Here is a 21,160-nt window from a genome sequence, read left to right as displayed (position 1 = left end):
GCTCAGTCTATTCTCGGAGACGGGCCCCGGATGTTGCAGAGCTGATCTCGAAGTGTTCCATGCCGCAAAAGGAGAAACCACTCTTACAGTCAGATTCGGTCACACTTGTAAAAAGTCACATTTTTCCCCACGGCAAATGCGCGTCCTGTGACCGCAGCGGCTGTTTGCAACATTTGTTGTAGACGGCACTGTTTGCATGAAAAATGCTGTCATGCTGCCATAACACAAAATAAAGGAATATGTACAGTGGCAGTACAAGTTAATTATAGACAAGGCACTCATATGTTATTCCACCTGCCAGTTTCTGTACATCATTTCAGTATGCATTAAGCCCAAATTTATGCCGATGCAAGTGTCATTCCAGAATCAACACTGATAGGATGCGCAAATTGAATACCCGTTAGCTATTTTTTTTTTATCTACGCTCTGAAGATCGGCTAAAATACTTCGAAGGTAGTTATCTCTTTACTGAAAAAGAAATTTTTATTCACCCTTTCAATCCTTTATCAGAAAATGATAACATCATTAGCTATTGGCCTAAAAAATTGGTTAAGAAAAACAACCGACTTATTCTCATATATTATTAATCACTGTTTAAATACAGCTGATAACTTCCTTTTCCAGCGCATTTCAGCTCGTAAAACAACACAAACAGTTTGTTGTCTGTAACAATAAGAAAAACCGTTCAACGCAATGGCTACAAAATACCACACACGTTGGGCTGAACCATGTACTGTGGGACGAAAGACCTTGGACGTTTACTCTAGAGAAGGGTTGCCTTCACATGCGCCGAGCACACCGTTGGTTTTGGGTCCCAAGCGTAGGCGGCTTACATCGGCCAAGGAAGTTTTGTATAACCCGTGTCTTCCAACTTTAAGACGCATGGACATGGATGATGTGTCGAGGAAGCTAACAGATGAGCATTCGCGCCATTCAACGCCATGTAGCAGAGGTAATTATGAGATACAATCACGTTTTAATTCTCGTACAGTTGAAATGTATCGTACAGTTGAAATGTGTTTCCTTGGCAACAAAGTTGTTTTACTTGTTACTGTTGCGAATAAATCATGGTTAAAGGGACCGTGTTACGGATTTTAGGCAAACTTAGGCATAGGGAATGGCTATCAGATTCGTTTAATTATATAAAATAACCTCTTAAAAGACGCTATGGTTTTGTCATTTAGAATCATAGTATTAATTTCTTTGCAAACATTTAGTTTCACAGCGATTGTTTCACTGTGCCACAGCCGTAGCACAGTCCCTTTAACTGATGCAACAAACAGCTTAAACGAAATTTCAAAATACGAGAAACAAATGATCAGCAAACAACCCTACATACACAAAATGGTGTTATTTTCCTTTTTTCCCCATTTTGCCCTAAGCGTATTTTGAAGTTTGAATTCTTTGTTTTGATACTTTTCCGAAGTCGGTGAATGGTGTATGCGTATGAAAGCACGCGCAAATACGTAAAAACTGACTAGCTTAGCCTTTTACTCCGAGTCACTGTATATTAGTATACCCGAAGCCAAAGTTGTTGTTGTTTTCTGTCAAATCTGATTTTGCTTACAACGAGGTTTGACTTAAAAAAAAATAAAAATATAATAAAATCGCACGTGGAAGTTTATTTTAAACCGGTACGAAATTCGGTTTTTCAGTTTTCTCTTGCCAGTTTTCCACTTTTAACTAGCTTAACCAAACATGTTTCTTTTGCGATCGTGTGAACAGGATACGACCTTTCCGTGCGGGCTTACTAGTGCCAGTTCTCCAGATGATCTGCGCGGATAGATTGATTGCACCGAATTAGCATAATGTCCCATTGAGCAAAAACAAAAGAGATTCACATAACACGCACTTAGTTACATTATACGCTTTAGTAACAACTTCTCGGACACGGTTCAAGTCAAGCCAGCGATCGAAGAGACGAGAGTTAAGCTCGCAAAAATGTCGCGTCATCTACAACTCGCGCTGAGTAGCCGTTACTACGACCGTCAAGGAATCAGATTTAGTCAACACGACGCCGTCCGACCGCACGGGACAGATTACGGCTACTCGCCTCCGCGGAGGATGCTAGCTGCAGTGAAGGAAGGCATGATTCATCCGAAGCCACCGACTTATCGACAAATGGATCGAGACAGCACACTGTGTAAAATGCCGATTGAGCATTGCAGGAACTCGACCTCGAGACAAGCCGGTGAATATTGAAAATTATTGCCCTTGCAGTCTTTTTCTGTATCGCAGATAACACCTCTATGTAATAGCACGTAGAACAATTAATAGCGTTAAGTTAAATTTGGTGTAAGTTTCCAACTTAAGTATATCTCCAGGATATTTTTACTCGTGGGTTATTCTGTTCATACACGCTCGAGAAATAACGCCTTTAGCACTTGTTTCTGTCTATAAACCAGTTAGTATTTTAATATAAAATCCGATCTTTTGTTCGAAATGCGCGTTGCACATCCGTAACTTAATTAGCACTGCAGCAGTCTAAGAATTATTTGATTTCCTATCAAAAATAACAAAACAAAGTAAATAACATATTTGGTATAAAACACATAACGTTAAATAAGAAAGTTATTTAGATTTGGGTCAAATTCATTCACAGCATTCACTCCGATCTACGATGAATGAAGCTTTACAATGAGAAGTTATGAAAGTCTCCTTTAATAATCTTGCTATTTTATTATCCTTATTGCACATAGCTTGAAGTCATCAAAATCGTAAACTCGCTTAGTTCAGAATTATATTTGAGTTCTTCAATATTTCACGAAATGATACAAGTGACAACACAACAGACCATAGCAACCACGCGCGCGCATAGTTTAATTCGTGACCCTCGCGCGCGCGCGATGCGTTGCTATGTATTTCTTCGTCAGTTTGGAGTTTATGTAGTTCGAAAACCATACATTGCCTCTTTGGAAGAAAGTTTTGGCAAAAAATGTTGGGTGAAAAGAAGAAATTTGTTTCGAAATATCATTTATACCACAGGTCCCGCAGGGTCACTTGGAAGAGTTTTGAAATTCTGTCATGAAAACATTCTAACATTTTCTTCACTTTATAGTACAACCTTTTCAAACTTGTAGCATACATGAAATCAATAGTCAAACGTAAACTACAGAGTTGAAGCTGTACCAAAGAAGATTTTTACTCATATCGTGAGTTTTTGCATGGACAATCCTTTGATAAGAGAATTGAGAATGGAATTTTTTGACATTTTGACCTCTTGCGGATGGCTAGACAATGCAATCGCTTCAATCGTTTCCACAGTATACAAAATTGCCGGTTAAATTTTCATCGCTTGAATTCTTTTTGCGGAAAATTAGTATTGTGGTGATAGATAAGTGTATTGATATTTTCCCTACACTTGCAAAGGTCACTTATCCTTCACAAAATGGCGCTTTAATTTTTTTTTAAAAGTCGAGTTTACAAGTCTTCAAAACACAATCTAAATGTTCAGTTTCCCTGAAAAAGAACTATGGAAACTTTTTTTCCAACGTAAAATAAAGACGAGTTAAAGCGTTATAAAGCTCTTCACGCCAAAAAAAGCTTCGATCAACTGAATGTCTCGATGCAAATTTACTTCGGAAACCTCTTTTATAGTTGAATATAAACTTCAGTGTTGTCACAACAGCTTATTAACTCGGTATATGACTTTAAAGTACGACTTCCCTGAGGCTGATAATTAACTCTGGCCAGTAACTTACTCAAAAATACAAAACCTTCCAAGTCTCTTTGACCTTCAAAATGTCAAGGACGTGACCACTCAAATAAATTACGCAATTTTCTGCGAAGCACTATAGAGCTGGAGTGATTCTATACATTGTTAATTCGAAGTGTGGTGAAAATTGACAGCTAATTGACTACTTACAAACTTTGATTGACAAAAGAGCCCCATTATACGTCACAGATTGAATACCTCACAAAAGCCTTGCGCGTCGCTGATTGGACGAGAGCCGGAAACCATTAAATAAAGTTCTAAAGAGTGTAAAGTGCATACAGTCAACACACGCTGGTCCCGGGTCTGGTGCGAACAAAGGGAAAAGCCTTTTGTATTTATAGACTCCGCGATCTTCAATCTTTGGTAACTCGGCAAATTTCTCTGTTCGGTCTGGTCGCACTGAGCGTGTTTTGAGACTCGCGATGTCGACTTTGGCGCAAACAAGATTGCATCCGCGTTTCACGAACAGATCCAACATGCTGGCGTCGGTAAAAGAAGGGCTTTATCACCCGATGCTACCAACATTCCGACGAATGGACATGGATACGGCAGGCCATAAGTTACCTGAAGAACACTCGCGCACGACAACTCCATTAACAAGGGGTACAGTTACTCAGATTAAAAGGAATGAAGGTAGATAAGCTTCTTTGTCGCGCAACAGATTAAACATTCTTACGTTTCAATATTTTTTTTGCAGACGATTTTAGAAGTAGCACTATCACGCTGTTCAGACCAGCTGACAAGTCGTTGTCAGGCACGGTAAGTCGATATCACAGTTATTCCCTGGTATAAAATGCGGTTTGTTCTGGGCTGTTCTAGTGTCATAGGGTACGAACTTTGTGAAAAACTGCTTTATTCTTAAAAAGAATGTTTGTTTTATATTTTTCAGCGGATAACCGAGACGGGCAGACAACTTCAGTCCACTTCGTACCAACCCATCGAGTCAGGGTAAGGGAGCTCATCAACAGGTTGCACGCTGCGATTGCGCTTTTTAAGGGTTGGTAAAAAAAGGCTATTAATATATCAACATTTAAAAAAGAAAATCATGGTTTTGCTCTCTAAACACACGTCTGTAAGACCGTCTATGCGGTAAACATCGGCAGCGAAAGAAAAATCAGTAATTATAATATCCGTGCAAAACTTTTGTCGGCTATTTACTATTGTGCAAGTGTGCGCGGCAACCTTTTATCCAATTAGGTCAAGTGTTCCCGGCACATTTTCCCAAAAAGATCCCCGAAGTTTTCATACTTTTACTAAATCATCGGCTATTCGTTTTATTTCCATTTTTGAGAAAAGCGCTTCAATCTATGATTTAATAAGTTTGTTTACTGTTACTGGTGTTTCTGTTGACAGTAAAATTTGTACGGAACGCTAGATCTCCCAGAACAAAAACAGCCAGCTTATCAGATTAGTGCAAAGACAGTACGCGCGATTTAAAAGTCAAATCAAAATATTCGGCTTCAGACAAACAATGACAACGGACTCTGGTTTAAAAACTTCGGTGAATAGTAAAACTTCTTCGTATACAACAAATCTTTCAAAACTATTCGTGTGATCTATGCTCCTTATGTTCACATAACTGAGGGTAAGTTTGCGCTATCAAATTTTACTGTCAAATTGCAAGATCGTCGCGTTTTTTTTTCCCGAGGCGCATTGCCCTGATTGGCTTACAGCTTACAAGTAATTCCGACCTGCAGTTTTTCTTGGAAAGTAGATAAAAACTGTGTTTAATAAGATAAAGCTAGACACTTAGCAGATTATTAATGAGTTCTGCTTGAAGTGTCCCTGAAGTTGATTATCAAAAAAACCGTCCAAGTGAATTTGAAAAATTCACGTTTCGAGCGCTACAAGATGAACTGTTTCGCTTTTCTGCCGAGGGACTTCAACGTAGTTTCTTTAGAAACTAAGCGTTTTTTTTTTAAAGTAAGAAGCGAGGCTAACGTTTCTTTTTCTAGTAAAAAAGATTTTTATGTATAAAACTGAAGTAAATTGCTTTTAAATTTTAAATCATTCTCGTCTCTGCGAGAAAAAAAAAATTGAAATGTATAAAATGTAAAAAAAATTAATAAGTCAACGATTTCTCCCACAGAGGTATGGCGGAATTTCTGAAGCGCTCTATGACGTCACAGTCACAGAAACAACCCTCCCCTCTTCCTCCAAATGGTAAGTGAAGGCTTTGATTGTATTCAGTTTTGGTTTCATGACAGCACTGAACAACACCGGTCCTGAAATGTCAGCTAACAGGAAATTTGCCTCGTTTAACCCAGTATCTCTTGAAAACGAAGCCAACAATCAAGCTAGTACGCAGTTTTAGGGGTGGTCACGTTTTAAAATTCGTTATGGAAAGTGTGCAGGGATAGTCTCCTTTGCAGCCATTTGGGTCGTCACGCAACGTTCTCTAGGAGCATTGCGTGACGAGCCCAAGGAGACTAGAAAGGGGATGGAAACATGGCAAAAATAAAGGACGGAAAGCAACTGGGCGGGGGTTTCAGAGAAGCCATTTCACTTATTCAATAAGTTATTAATAATTTTAACTCAAAAGCCCCGGAATCAGGAGGGAAAGGTAGAATAAACAAGAGGGGACCTTCCCCATCCCCCCATTGAGGTAGCAAGTGGCAATTATCCATTATTTTGGCTCTATTCTCAGGATCCAAATTCTTCCTACTGCTAATTTGAATAGAATGCCATTTTCAGTCAACACATAATAATTTATACCAAAATGATTAAGTGCTTTATTCTCATTACTAACCCACTTGAATTTTCTATGAAAAAGAGGAGAATTTATTAATTAATCACTGGCTAACCACTGTGTCTCATCAGAGCCATCAGAGCCCTTCGCGTTTATGCCTGAACCATATCTCAAGTATTCAGCTGACCAGATGAAGTTCAATGGTTATGCTACAAGATATTTGTCACCAAGGGAAACTGGCTCATGGAGGGTGAGTAAAAAACAATCACATTTCGCTATCCTTCACTATCCTTATTTTGTTATCCTTAGTATCCTTTTCATCTTTTTTGATGAAGGACCTGGGTAAAAATTTCTAATAAGGAGGGGGATTATATTTAACAGGCACTTATAAATATCTATCAAATCCCTTCAGCCCCCTACCCCATAAAAATAAACAGTCCCTAAATGTCACTTCATTCAGAGAACGAATCTGAAAAATGAAACAATAATTCTGTTTAATAATGATAATTGTTGCACAAATCATAGATGCGTTATGAAAAAAGACCTGTATCCTAGATAGCCTCTGGGAACCAGGTTCATTCAACTTATGAAATAATTAGCCAATACCAGGTCAACTCTCATAAACAAGTGCAGGAATCATGTAAAATAATCTTCTAAAGTATGTTCTTCAATTTCCTTTATACAGTACTCCCTCAGACAGGAGCCCTATATAGACACAAGGGGACAGCGTCCAATTCCAGCAACAATCTAGTAAGTTACACAAATAAAGTTTGATTGTGCGTGTCAGGATTTACAGGGTGGGGTGGGTGGGGCTTATTTTTTAGTTGGATGTTGATAAAGTACTACACTGACTGTTTTCTATTTAAACAAAATTTCCTTGTTCTCCACCTTCTTGCCATACCAATGCTGATATCAATTTTGTTTTTCTTTTTGTTTTACAGTAGCCGTTATCGTGATGCACACCCACGAGCCAGGTAAATTTCTTTAGTAAACATTTCATAAACCAGACCGCTAAATTTCCCTATCATTTCATCACTATGAAAATAAATACCATTGCTTTATTTTCTGTCATATACAGAATTGTTATAATAAATGAACTTTTAGCTTAGGTCCTCTCTTGATTATCTGTTTCCTGCTTAACCACTTGATGTCTCTACCCCACAGGGACAGGATTATATTACATGTCATTACCCCACCCCCTCCCTCACAAGACCCCTTTGTAGCCAAGTTACAATGCTGTTAATAATTAATAATGCTGTTGATTGACACTGTTTTTTCTTACAGTGTTAGAGCAATGCACTGGCGGTGAAGGAATTCTAAGCTTGGCATAAACAACTCTGGTTTTGAGCTTGACACAACAAAAAAAAAAGGACCTAAAATGACCAAATCCAGGTCTACCTTCCCTGGCTACTGCTTTCAATTTTAACAGATTTTCACTTTCACTTAAACTACTTCTGCACCAGAGTGGATTTTCAGCTGTATGAATAAGAATAAAAATGCTATGCATTATTAAAAGTTTCACAGACATTGGAGATTTTGGATAGAAATGCAATATTTTGGTAAAGTTTGAGATAAGCAAAATATTTGAAAATGGTGATAGATGTATACATGTATATTAAAATATCACTTCAAAGATGTCATTGTTTGTAAATAAAAAGATAGTATCACATCTGTGTCATTGCAGCTTAATTTTTGTAAGTTCTTAATTATAGTGTCTTTACATGTATTTTATAATAAAGTGCTTTTGCATTGGCCATCAACTGAAGGAAAATTTAGGTGGGATGGCCCCTGTGAAACCCTTTACCCTTAAGATCAAAATATGTGATTTTCCCCGCCATATTTCAGAAGGGGTGGTGAATGTTCCTTCAAAAAATGCATATCTTGCAAAATTTTAGCTAAAATTTAGGGGTATCGTTGCCTCAATTTTTCTTTGATACCTTCCTCAGAGTCTTGATTTCTTTTGCAAGGCTTAAAAGGTCTCGGGATCGCAGAAAAGATATCAGTTCCACTGTCTCGCAAAGTCTCGCATTTACCATTCAACACCTCTTTCAGACCAGACCCTAACCAGGAACTGCTAAGGGTTTCGTAAACATTCCAAGAATTATACATAATTTAGAATTCCTGACCAGAATGTGCAATAAACCATATACCTTATTTCAGTACAAACTGGTCAAAATCATACCCTAATTCAGACCAAAATAGCTTGAAATGCATACCCTTTGAGCTCCTTTGGTGCAGCACATCACATACCTATGTAGTTACAAGGGTATATCCCTGCCTCCCCCCCCCCCCTTTTGCTGGAATCATTGTGTTATGTTCTTGGGCAAGACACTTTACTCTCATAATGTCTCTCCGCCCAGTTGTATAAATGGGTACCAATGACCTAATGCTTGGGGGTGGGGGGTGGGGTGTGGTGCCCTATGATGGACTAGCATCCCATTCAGGGGAGAGTAGAAATACTCCTAGCCGCTTAATGCAACAGAAACAGATAAGCTCAGGCAGTACATATGGGACATATGGCTCAAATAAGGCTTCCCTAATTTACTTTAACTATCGCTCCCCCATCCTTCCAGGATTTTATACCAGGACAGTGGCCAGTCTAAAAAAACAATAGCCCATCTTAATGTGAGTCACAGTTAAACCATTAAGGCAACCATGCCTCTAAAGTGAAGTAAGTTGACTGAAATTCCAATACAGTAGAACCCTGGTATCTGAGGTGTTTTCAAATTATTTAAAATTGTACTTACAAGAGGAATAATGGGTTAATTAAAGTGAAACAGTCATTTACAACCAACTAAATTCCTCATAAATTTATTTTTTTCTAAAAATGCAGATCATCTGGCTGCCTTTGTATTTATTACCCATCCATGAAATTCAGCAACGGTACATGGTGACCCCATGGTGGAAACATCTTGCTTAAAATGTTGATTTTGTTCATGCTATGACTGCATGCAGCCTTTTGTGTTGACTTTACTAGAAATTAAATGTTTATGCAGAAAAATGGTAAAGAACAGGATAGTGAACTACTTAGGATTTTTTGACACAAGGCAGACATAAGGCAGCTGTCACACACTACTTGGGTTGATGATTCTACAGCTCTGCCTTGGCCTTGAACTGTTTCAAGATGTTGAGATTAATACCGATCTCCGTCCTCATAGTGGCATCAATGGCACCATCTGAAAAAGAAAATTATGTCAACTGTTAACAATGATGGAAAATTGGCAGTCATAATTTAATCAATGGTGCTTAGGTTATCTCAGATGTAGTAACTCTAAGTTGATAACTATAAATGCCAATTACAGTAGAACCCTGGTAACTTTATTGAACTCGGATAACTCGAACAACCCCGCTAACTCGCACTAACTTCCATTTCCCTTGGACCCACTTTCAGTCATTTTTACTTGGTTAACTTGCAAACCAGGTGTCAACTCGAATTGTTTTTTGTTTCCCTTCAGAGGTCGAGTTACCGGGTTCAACTTTAATCATTTTAAAATATTGTGCAGGAGCATACCCCCCAGACCAGCCCCTACAAGCTTGTACCTCCCTTGCTCATGATGTGCCCCCAGTATATTTAACCCTGCTACAGCTCTGTCTTGAACATGTATCACTGGTCATTGTAGAAAATGCACCGATTATTTGTCAGCTGTTGACACTTTGATGTTTGACTGACAACTGGGCATGAGAACAACAAAGGAATTAAGTCTTACTAAGAAGGTGTCCCAAGCGATCAATTTCAGTAGCGACAAAGGAATCTCCTTTGCTCAGTATGCTCTCCATGACTGTGATGTAATAGGTTGCACTCCTGGAAAAAAATTATGTGTTTTAGAAACAAATTTTAGTTGCCACAAATAAGTTATTAACCCTTGATAAAAACCAGATTCAACCTCAAAGCTGTGCTATTAGAATAACTGCAGGGTGCCCAAAGGCTCTAATATGTAAGAAATCTTGGGTGCCCAGCTCTTAAAAGCATTCACTAGTTAAACAAGTTGTCGAGAGACAACAGTAAGGGCCTGTTTACATGGAGGGAGGGTGCCCCGGCTAACCGAGTTACCTGGCTAGAAGGGATGAAACATAGCCCGCCTTAACATGCAGAATTCACAGCCCTTCTACCCGGGATGAGACAGCGTCATTGAACCATGTAGCTCCAAATGAATGAAGAAAAATATGACTTTTTACTAAATAATCGAGGCTAGCCGTCTTCAAACCTGTTTTATTTTGATGTGGAAGCACTTAGAACTTTAGTACGTCCGTTTATGGAGGAATCCAATCGAAATTTCACTTACAGTCTTTGGCCGCCAAATTGAAATTAAATTTGTTGTTTCGTGAGTTAGGATAATCATTCCTACGAAAATTTTGAATTAATTAGCTGTTGCTCAAAGAAAAATTTTCCAGCCTACAGAGAAAACTTATTTGATCTAATTTTGATCAAATAGCACTGTTTGGGTCGAGAATTTATGCATTTTATGCCATTAACTTCAAATTTAATTTAAGAACACGCGCGAAGACTTATCCCGGCAAGCCGGGATAGCTCGGTCATAACCGTTTACATGGCAAAAAGCTATCCCGCCTAGAAGGGTGCCCCGGGCAAGCAGACTGAGTGCCCCGGCAAGGCGGGTTTCCCGTCTTGCATGTAAATGCTTCGATGCGTTCTCTAAAGAAACGTATGAAAAGTTGGCTCGCCCAGGGTAGCTCGGTTAGCCGGGTAACTCGGTTAGCCGGGGCACCTGCCTTCCATGTAAACAGGCCCTAAGTCATCTGTTGCACCAGGGCTCTGCAGGCCGGAGCACAGCTATGAACCTTTCTTTTTTACAGTGAACTTGATTTTCTCAACTGAAAATTTTTCATCGTAGTTTAGTTAAATTACTTTTTATTAGTGGTTTTTGAATTCTGCTGTGTGTTTTTTATTCGGGGTGGGGGGGGGGGGAAGACTTGCAAAAACATCTTGCAGGGGGAGCAGAAACTATTTTAATAGTTACTTTACATTTTGAAAATTGAGTTTACCATCGGGAGGGGGGAGTGAATAGGGGTACGCATTTTTTGGGGCCTTTAATTCGTCAATCTGCCACTCTTTTCCTTCAAATTGAAACTTAAAATTTGTTTTGTTTAAAGTGATCTGAACTTTGTTTTAGAATCCACCATTTTAACTTCCTGACATAAAGAGTCTGGACCAAAATTCTTAGCAAATCCCCAATCCGCTGTATTTTCAAAATCTGTGAATTGGCTCATTGTAGTCATTGTATCCCAAAAACTCAGAAAATCTTAGAAATCTTAGAAACAGAATTTTCTTCTTCCATCACTAATAACTCACCATGACTCTGCTGTTACAAGGTCCAGACTTTTAGTAGATCCAGACCTAGACTGTTCACAGTCCCCTATTTTTCTGTGAAGTCGTAGAGAACGAACGGACCGCCATCTTGTTAATGAACGCGAGCGAAAACTGGGGAGAGTGCAAAACTTCACCTATTTTCACCTATAGGACCATTCTCGTCCCCATAGCCCTTTTGTTTCTCTTAGCCGGCTGGGCCATAGGACCTATAGTTTGGCTTCAGTGTTTTCTTTCTAATTCGGCGAATTTCGTTCATACTACGTTCAAGTGTTAGTATGGGCAAGGATAGATAAAATAGATGCTGAATGTAAACATATTTCCATTTCCTCAGGTAAACGAGTGTTTTTACCTTTTTTAAAATGTTCCAGATCCGAGCCAAAGTCCGGGACAAAGCTCAAAAAACTTAGTAGATCCTCAGGATACCCGTACTAAGTGTATCGAACTTTAAACTTTGGAAATGAAAAGCTTTACCGTTCTTCGAAGTACTTTTCTTATTTTTTGCATATTTTTGTCGTTTGACCGCCGTCAGTCCCGCGGGTAGGGATATAGTTTTCGCACACGTTCATGAATACGACTTCACGGAATAATAAGGTACTGTGAACAGTCTAATCCAGTCCAGATTTTAAAGGGCTACTAAAAGCTGGTATCCACTTACTTGGGATTTTCTTGTGCATCAATGAGGGACTTAGCTTCTGCTAAGATTGCAACACGCCAGTCCTTGAAAGAGAAAACAGGAAAACAGTGGTGTGGGGTTACTCAGTAACTGTTAAGTTCAGAGATTCCACCGGCCACGAGCACTGCCTCTAGGGGGGTCTGGGGGAATGTCCCTCGGAAAAGGTTTTGAATATTTTAGCCTCTAAGATGCAATTTCCTGCATTTTGACATCAACGTTGGATAAAACGACTTGAAAAACCACACACCAATGAACGCAAACCTTGCATGAAGTCGAGGTAATCCATGGTATTACCGCGCAGACAAAACCGCAACCGCGGGTTCATGCTAGGATTCCTTGAAGGTAAAAGGAGCCTAAGGTACCCAGAATAACGACAAAGGATCGTGCTTAAACGACTAGTTAAGATTAACTTTCATTGCTTAAAAGAGAGTTACTAAAAACGGGAGAATATTGAGTGAAAATTAAACGAGAGACCGGAAACGATCGCCTTAAACGGGAGGTTACCTGCCAAAACGGGAGGGTTGAAATCTCTGAAAGTTTAACTGACATAATTTCATGTACAACTACTGTAGTACAAACTACAGCCACTTACCGGAAAAGTCATGAATGTTTTGGCAAACTCATCAAATTTATCGATCCTGCCAGCCTAAATAAAATAAACAAAAACAACTTGAAATTTTGTCTTCAACTTTAAATGGTTGAAGTATCTTAAGACTACCTGTACCAAAAATAGGATAGTTTAGTAATAAAAGCTGCTATAATTGCAGTTCCTTAAAACATTAGTTTTCTTCAACTTAAAGTGAATTTCACAGGCTTACTGGTTGCTTTTCTATAATTATTGAACTCTATATTGGATTGTCTTTGTGGGCCTTACAGCATGTGAAGAAGTTAGTTATTAGATAGCCAGCAGATAGATCTTACCTGCATATTAACTGCTCCTCCAGAAATTCTGTTAGTATTGCATTTTTCATTCAAAAAGTCTATGAAGTCCTGCTCACTGCGACCTCCACTATACTACAACAGAAAAGTTAAATTCAGTATCAACTAAAGCCTCTTTGTTCAAGGCTGAAAACAGCTACTTTTTTATCAGTTCTAGAAATTTGTTTGCTTTTTTTTACTATAGGAATATAACGAAGTATTTTAACAACGCGAACAAAATTTACGCGTATTAAAATTAACACAAATTTAAGAAAAGTTCTGGTTATACTAGTTATGCAACGCTTTCGAGTGGTATACTATGGAATATCCCACGAGTCACTTGTATTTTCTCGGTATATACACGAGCCTTTAGGCGAGTGTGTATGCCAAGAAAATACAAGTGACAAGTGGGATATTCCATAGAAAACCACGAGAAAGTGTTGTGTAACTATTTTATACCATGCCATAGAAAATACGCTTACTAAATTTCGTCGAGAATACAGTCGCAGCGCACTATGGGAAGGCTGGGTTGAATACCGTCGAATATACAACGGCTTTCCTGTATTCTGATTGGCTGTATTTTCTATGGCATGGTATAAAGATGCTTATAGTAAACGTGTCAACATAAATAGAATAAAAGCGAATTTTTGAAATTCGCGTTAATAACATGTATCGTTATTTTCCTATAATAAGGTAAAATGGGTGAAAATGCTCAAACTGAAAATGTTTATTGGGTGGAACTTTGACTTAACACATGTTACACTGCAGAAATATCTAGAATTTAAGAAAAGGTCTGCTTAAATGCTTATAGTAAACGTGCTAATCTAAATGAAATTAACGCGAATCATGCATGTATCGTTAATTTCCTATAATAAGGTAAAATGTGTGAAAATGCTCAAAATGATAAAACTGCAGAAACATCTAGTAACAAAATGTAAGACTGCAACAATTAAATAATATTATTAACCTCTTCTCCATATTTATTGTCTTTGGGGAAGAATTTAATAGTAGGGTAGCCACTGATATCATACCTGAATAAAGCAAACAATAAAATTACCATTTGAAACGTAATAAATAAATGATATCTTGCAGGAAGCCTACTGTTTTAGTAGGAAACTCTGTAAGCAGACACCCTTTGGCAGGGCTAGCAAAAAGTGCCTACCAGTTGTTTGTGGTCAAGTAGATTCTCCCGCTTGGCAAGAAACTTTTCATTCTGTCTTGCACGATGTGCAAGGGTCGAGGCAAGTTGTCTACTTACCTATAGACAACCACGTAACTACCCAGGGAAAGCCAAATTTACGAGATCATACTTGTACGAAAAGGGCAAGCTAGTGTAATTCGTTTTCTTTTTTCCAAGCCCTACTTGGCACCAAAAAAGGTGTCAGCTTGTAGATGATGTTTGCTCATGACAGATTACGTGACTGGGGCTATAACTAAATATACACAAGTGAAAAGTGTCCACCTACACGAGGGGTGCATTTAGTGAAGGACTACAGACTTACTTTTCTCCTAAAACTCTTTCTTTATCAGCATCTACTCTGGCCACAATACACTAAAAAAAGAATGTTTCCATTAAAAACCATACTATCGTACTTTAGTAAGTAAGTAAGTAAGTAAGTAAGTAAGTAAGTAAGTAACGTCTTTATTTATAGAGGGTAGCACTTAATAGCTATAAAGCTAACAAACTCGTGGCCCTCCTATTTACAAGTATACAAGTGTACAAGTACGAATTGTGGGTGTCTTAATATATAGATTTAGGCAAGCCTAAAAGCGTAGCTCCCCAGTTAATTATTTTGCACTTTTAATTATTGAAACCTGAATTCAAGCCATTGTACAATTTTAAGGCTAAGAATATAATATTCGTTTTTTTTGTTTTTTTTATAAATATTAATATTGTTACTTACTTTTTTTTTTTACCGTGTCCCGGGGGGGGGGGGGGGGGAAAGAGGTACTACCTAAAATTTACTAAAGGGGTGTGCCACTGAGTCGCTGAGACTCTGGACCTGTTCCAGAGAAAAACGGCTCAATTTGCGACCCTGTTCCAGACAAACAGTGCAAAATAGGTACCCTGTTCCAGACAATATCCACAATGAAAAATATATGAAGATAGATATAAAAACACTAGCGTACATCACAAAGCGCTCACTTGACTTTGTCTGTGGCTTGGAGAAAAACCAATGAGAGGAGCGGAGTTTCATAGCTAAACTTGATAGTGTTCCACAGTCAAAAGGGTGATTTGTATACCCTGTTTCAGAGTCAGAGAGGCAAAAGGCACACCCTGTTGAGCAGCACATACCCGTATAGCCCTTATATGGGAGTACCGTATACAGCAACACCAAATAAGCCGAGAACAAACAAAATCAATCAAAACGTTTTAATTCCACCGACAGCATTATGATCCAGAAGTCTGGATGGGAAATTATGCTGCAAAACGGGTAATTATGTAACCTTCGTGTAGATAAGGAGGGGGTAGTAGGGCTGCATGTTGGGGTAGATAGGCATATCACGTGGTAAATTAGCAAATCACTTAACATTTAGAGTATAAAGGAAATAATATACATCTAAATTAAGAATATGGTTAATTTTCTTTTTTTCATTCATTCGTTTTTATTTTCACTATTTGCCTATATTTTAATTTTGAATGGAAATGGCAGAGGTCATACATGTAGCAAAGGGTTTACAGCATATTGCCATAAGCTAATGCCAAGCAAACCGGAGTGAAAGCTAACCACAAGCAAACTAGAGTAAAAGCTAATCCCAAGCAGACCGGATGAATTAAGCTAACTGCAAGCAAACAGGGGTGAACCTAACTACAAGCAAACCGGAGTGAAACTAACTGGAAGCAAAGAAGGGACATTCTGTAACCCCATCCCACCCCCCCCCCCCCCCCCCAAAAAAAAGGATGATAGCACCTTTTTTACTTTTACATGTCTTTTTGAGTCCCCTTCCTCTTAAGGGGTTTCACTTCACTTACAGAAATAAAAAAAAAAAATTCTGGGAAGATAGAATATTGTTTGTGAGTCTCAAACTCAGTTTTGTTCTTTGATTACGCAGAAAAAATAGAATCATGTTTGCTTGTGTATAAAACTATGCAAGAAAAAAATATAGCATCAATACTTTAACTGCTCTTTTAAAAATTTGTATGCTTTATTGTACACATTTTTGTGGAGTCATGTTGCCCATTCGTCATGGAGTTCACAAAGTAAGCAAATGAGTCACAATTTGGTTGCTTCATGGTACCTAATGGATACTGCAAATTTTATCTGGCTTTAGAATATTTCACTAATTTTAACATTATAGCTGTTCTTATAAATTGTACACAGCATACAACACATAAGAATGAAATTGGTATTGCATATTGCTTGCAATCACGATTTTAACGTCTATACTTTAGAATTACAGTACCACCAGTTTCAGCATTACCAATCCAAATTCAAATTATTACACTGCTTTTTAACTCCACTACCTCCCCCAAGATCAACCAAAGATCTTATGATATACAGTAATTAGACAACTACATGTAAGTCCTGTGTAGTCGAGGGCTCAAAATATTTGGACACTTACAGGTCATGTTAACCGGCCAAAGAGATTTTAGCTTGGTCACATGTGGTTTCTTACCAGCCAAAACATTGAAAATAGAAATTTTAAACTCCCATTCATTTCTGCTGTTACTGTTTTGGCTGCATATTCTTAAAAAGATCACTTCATAATGCCCTTGTTACATCTAAAAAGATGTGAAAGAGACAGGTCAATCAAGAAGTTGTTTTCTGAAGTACACTGTAAATACGTTAACATTTAAAATATAAACTTTGCTCATTTGCAGCTTTTCTTGATTTCAATTTACATGTAATTTACTAGTCTCTTGAAAATGGCATCATGAAGACACCCAAACATCAAGCTGGATAATCTTAATCCTTCCTGTTTTCTTTTGATGTCCTTGTCCACATTCTGTTTTTGTGTCTCTGAAACTCATGTTAACCCTGAAAAAAGTCAAATGCCACAGATTAAATTAAAATTGATTAATTGGCATGAATATCAATAATTTATAAAACAAAACACTTAACGCAAGCTTGTATAAAGTGAAGCAAAACTACTGGATGCGAAAGGATACCTTATATATTTAACAGAGATGTATCAGCACAGACTATTTTTTTTTTACTGATAACTGCGAAGTCAACTACAGAAAAAAACCCCGGTAACTCGAACTCGGATAACTCGAACAACCTTGCTAACTCGAACTCACTTCCATTTCCCTTGGATTTGACCCCACTTTTCAGTCATTTTTACTCGGTTAACTCGAACTCGGATAACTCGAAAACCACGCTAACTCGAACTAAATTTTGTTTCCCTTGAACAAAATTTGGGTCAAACTTTTTACCCTGATAACTCGAATTCCGGAACTTGCAACTCGCAACGGTTGCCCATTGATTATAGCAATGAACAGATCATGTATTTGACAGTCATTTTCCACTCTTAACAAAAGAATGTGTGGTCGCTTTAGAGTTTCTGGCAAGATAAGTTCAATTTGCACAGTACTGTATACTGAAGTGCTTAAAAATCAGTAAACTATCAATTATTAACTTGGCAAATAAAATATTCAATCAACCCCGCTAACTCGAAAAACCCCGCTAACTCGAACTCATTTTCGTTTCCCTTCAGAGTTCGAGTTAGCAGGGTTCTACTGTAAATATTTTAATAAACTCAAAGCACCACTGCAAACCCTTACACTCCCTCTTAATTAAAAGGTTTGGCCTTTAAATACTCCCCCTCCCCTCTACCCCTATATATACATGTACATGCATAGGAAAAACATTGCCACATCTTAAAAGCTTTTCTCTTAACAGTAATACTAAGATTTTTAAAGATACACATTTAATTAATAATAAGTTTGCATGCACAGCTGCATACAGTGTCTAAAATGGCATGAATTTACTCACAAAGATTCCAGTTTTCCAGTAGTCATTAACCTTTGTTGTGTGCATTTTCCAAATTCCACAACAAGATTGTGATTTTTTTATGACAAATATAACATTTACTGTTGACATTCTGAATGAAACCAGCAAAACAGACCTCAAAATCTCAAAATTGGTGACATTGTTATGTAATCCACATGAACGCTCAATAGTGAACAGAACTACATGACAAGTGGATTATTTAATATATTTGGGAACGAAAGAGCTAAGTAATGAAGCTGAAGTTTATTTACTCTGACTAAATGAACAGTAATTTTACCTCCATCATGAATATCAATAAACTGCATACACTGAATCGATCTATTTCACTCGAAACGAAACGAAATTCCAGGTGCTTCGTGCAAACTGACATCACTTTCATTCTCATCTCAGCTGCTCTTCCAGCACTGTAAAACAAAATAATCATATCACAAGCATTTAAAAATCGTAAGCTTTATATTCTTCCCAGGGGGGTTACTTCAACTTGTTAATGACGGGGATGATCGAAGGATTTTTTTGGGTTTGAAATTTTCGATTCTGGGATTTTTTTGGGTTGGAAAATTTGGCAAGTATTTTTTTGGGTATCTTGATTTAGATAGGGGATTTTTTTGGGTATTAAAAACGAACTAATGTGCCTTGGCGCGGCCTTGGCCTATTTATGGTATGATGAATAAACAAAACGAGCGTTCTTTGTGTTATTTTATTGCACCTCATGGCAATTTAGGGGTAATTTGACAAGGGATTTTTTTGGGGGTTATTTTTGGTTCAGGGATTTTTTGGGTAATGTCGGAAGACTTAGGGATTTTTTTGGGTCCTGAATTTTGCCTCCATTCGATCATTCCCGTCATTTACAAGCCGGAGTACCCCCCCTGGGATTTTCTTCGAGATGTGTTGAAGTAATATTCTTTGTGAATTCGTTACTCGAAGGCCCAACAATTATTTGTTTACATAATCAAATCCTCCTATTTGATCAGTAAAACCTGGTAAAACTGAATTTTAACGAATAGTATTTTTCAACATTGTTCATGTCACAAGCAAATGCTTAGTGGCTAAAGCAAGTAAAATGTGCCGTAAATATAAGCTTACAGCTTTGCGTATAAATGACGGAAACACTGCAGTTTTGTACTCACCTTCACCAGTTGGCCGCAGTAGGTACACTCGTCTGCTCGTTTTATCTCCGTTCCCTTGTTCTCCGCTATTTCTTTGCCTGTTTTCTCGGCACCTCTCTTGCTATTTTAGTCGCTTTTCTTCGCTACTTTGCTACCAGGTTCGACAGGCGCTTTGCTATACTTTTTCGCCTGCTTTCTGTCGGGTTTTCTGGATCTCTCGCGATCTCTTTCCCGTCGCAAATCGCTTAAACCCTGTTTCCTCGAAGTTAAGTTTACCCTGCTCTCGTTTGTAGTCATCGGCATAACAAGGAGCCAAAATAAATATGTTTGTCTCAAGTTCTAACTTTCAGACTAGCTGAATAGGATTTAAAAATACGTAGTAATTTTGAAAATTTCTTTGCCAAGAGACCTCACACTGCAAAATTATTTCGCGCCAGTACTGCGCGAGTTGTCAAGACCTTTCAAGATCCCGGATGTGCGCAACACCGTACGCCGTACGCGCCCGCGAGGCATGCCGCTAGCCATGATGACCATGAAAACTCGGATGCATAGGTTACCTATTTTATTTCATGTGTTTTTTTTTTTTCATGTGTTTTTTTTTATGGGTATGGTGCTCCGCTCTGCGGCCCTTACGGGCCGCTAAGGAGCTCCGCTATTAGCATTGTAATTTGGGTGGAAGGCTTGTGGTAGGGTAGGAGGGGGACTGAGAAATAATTTTTAAAGATAATACTCTAGCTATAAAATATAAACATAAGTTATGCAGTCCTATATTGTTCCTGTAAACTTACATTTGGTTCATTCTTAAAAGCATTTCCCACTCTTTCATAAGTAGGAGCAAGGTTTTTACACTGGCCACACCCTGAAAAGAAAATATTTTTTGGAATAAATATTTATGGACATCAGTACACAAAAAGTAAATCTCAGCAGTGTAAGAACTGCAAATTAGACAAATTAGGTAATACATCAAGAAAATACAGTACATCTTACTGTTACTTCTTCATTGAGTAAAAATGATTGTTTTAATTGTTTCAAATTTAACTACAAAGAAAGGTGACAGATTTGATTAGCATAAATTAGTTAAGCGTTTTGTGATCTTAAATGAGTGTTCAAATTAAAGTGTCAGTGCGTACTAGTATGGTATATATGTCAGGGCAAGTAAATTTTCTGCTTTAAGTAACATCAATTCAGAATTTCAATTAGATACAGTGTATCCTTACATGGGGCATAGAACTCAACCAAAACATCTTTTGTCGTGTCCAAGGCCACCAAGTCAAAGTTTGAAGAATCCAAATCTACAACAGCTGATACATAAGAATAACAACATCAAAAATAGTAATAATAATAATAATAATAATAATAATAATAATAATAATAATAATAATACAACAACTGGTGAAATCGAAAAGGAATGCTTGAGGTACCATAGTGGGTTAGCGGAGCAATATGCCAAAACCGTGGATCAGAAGCCGAATAATTTCACTTGCACCATTAAGATCTGTACTCATTTTTCCTAGCTGCTCTAGTCCAAGAAGAAGAGCTCAATTTGACATTGAAAACACTGACATTGACGTTGAAACTAGGTGCCATTTGAGAGATACAATCAATTTTAGAACAACCTCAATTACCGGTACTGTTTTTTTTTTTGTGTGTTAACTTAGCATGAACGAGATCTTTTCAATTTGCTCCGAAGAAGCGCCTTAAAAAATCAGTGCCATACTTAAGTTTTCTTCTAACTTCTGTTGTCAGTACTCACCTTCAGTCTTAACAATCAGCAACGT

The 21,160-nt window shown here is 37.9% G+C and overlaps 2 protein-coding genes and 1 long non-coding RNA gene across 5 annotated transcripts in view; 1 reads left to right on the top strand and 2 right to left on the bottom strand.

The window, feature by feature from the left end:
• Positions 1–639: 639 nt before the first annotated feature.
• On the top strand, positions 640–8,077 carry LOC144651906 (sperm microtubule inner protein 8-like). Of its 3 annotated transcripts, none has more exons than XM_078511974.1 (8): positions 640–952; positions 4,413–4,474; positions 4,605–4,663; positions 5,805–5,878; positions 6,536–6,654; positions 7,090–7,154; positions 7,346–7,378; positions 7,689–8,077. In XM_078511974.1, exons 1-8 carry the CDS (start codon positions 694–696, stop codon positions 7,711–7,713), a joined length of 696 nt encoding a protein of 231 aa, XP_078368100.1. In that variant the 5' UTR covers positions 640–693; the 3' UTR covers positions 7,714–8,077. The 3 variants fall into 3 exon arrangements, with proteins under 3 accessions (XP_078368100.1, XP_078368101.1, XP_078368102.1); XM_078511975.1 differs by lacking the exon at positions 640–952 and adding an exon at positions 1,809–2,191; XM_078511976.1 differs by lacking the exon at positions 640–952 and adding an exon at positions 3,629–4,318.
• A 123-nt stretch (positions 8,078–8,200) lies between these two features.
• Positions 8,201–21,160, bottom strand: part of LOC144651821 (uncharacterized) — a 13,003-nt gene continuing 43 nt past the window's right edge. The window contains exons 1-11 of the mRNA XM_078511840.1: positions 21,136–21,160; positions 20,600–20,683; positions 20,171–20,241; positions 14,824–14,873; positions 14,289–14,352; positions 13,325–13,417; positions 12,996–13,049; positions 12,386–12,447; positions 11,713–11,841; positions 10,112–10,206; positions 8,201–9,580 (exon numbers count right to left, since the gene is read on the bottom strand). The exon at positions 21,136–21,160 is cut by the window's right edge and continues 43 nt beyond it. Coding sequence (XP_078367966.1) covers positions 9,495–9,580; positions 10,112–10,206; positions 11,713–11,841; positions 12,386–12,447; positions 12,996–13,049; positions 13,325–13,417; positions 14,289–14,352; positions 14,824–14,873; positions 20,171–20,241; positions 20,600–20,683; positions 21,136–21,160 — 813 coding nt within the window. The 3' untranslated portion in view covers positions 8,201–9,494. The remainder of the gene's footprint in view (positions 9,581–10,111; positions 10,207–11,712; positions 11,842–12,385; positions 12,448–12,995; positions 13,050–13,324; positions 13,418–14,288; positions 14,353–14,823; positions 14,874–20,170; positions 20,242–20,599; positions 20,684–21,135) is intronic.
• Positions 15,317–20,034, bottom strand: LOC144652002 (uncharacterized). Its single transcript, XR_013570406.1, has 3 exons — positions 19,404–20,034; positions 18,554–18,680; positions 15,317–17,301 (listed from the first exon to the last, which is right to left on the bottom strand). It is a non-coding gene; the product is annotated as an uncharacterized LOC144652002 (long non-coding RNA).

Source organism: Oculina patagonica, chromosome 4 (assembly GCF_052425735.1).
Source record: "Oculina patagonica isolate OP01 chromosome 4, crgOcupat, whole genome shotgun sequence".
NCBI classification, from domain to species: Eukaryota; Metazoa; Cnidaria; class Anthozoa; order Scleractinia; family Oculinidae; genus Oculina; species Oculina patagonica.
Note: the sequence above shows the minus strand (reverse complement) of the source record. Positions and strands in the feature narration are given on the sequence as shown.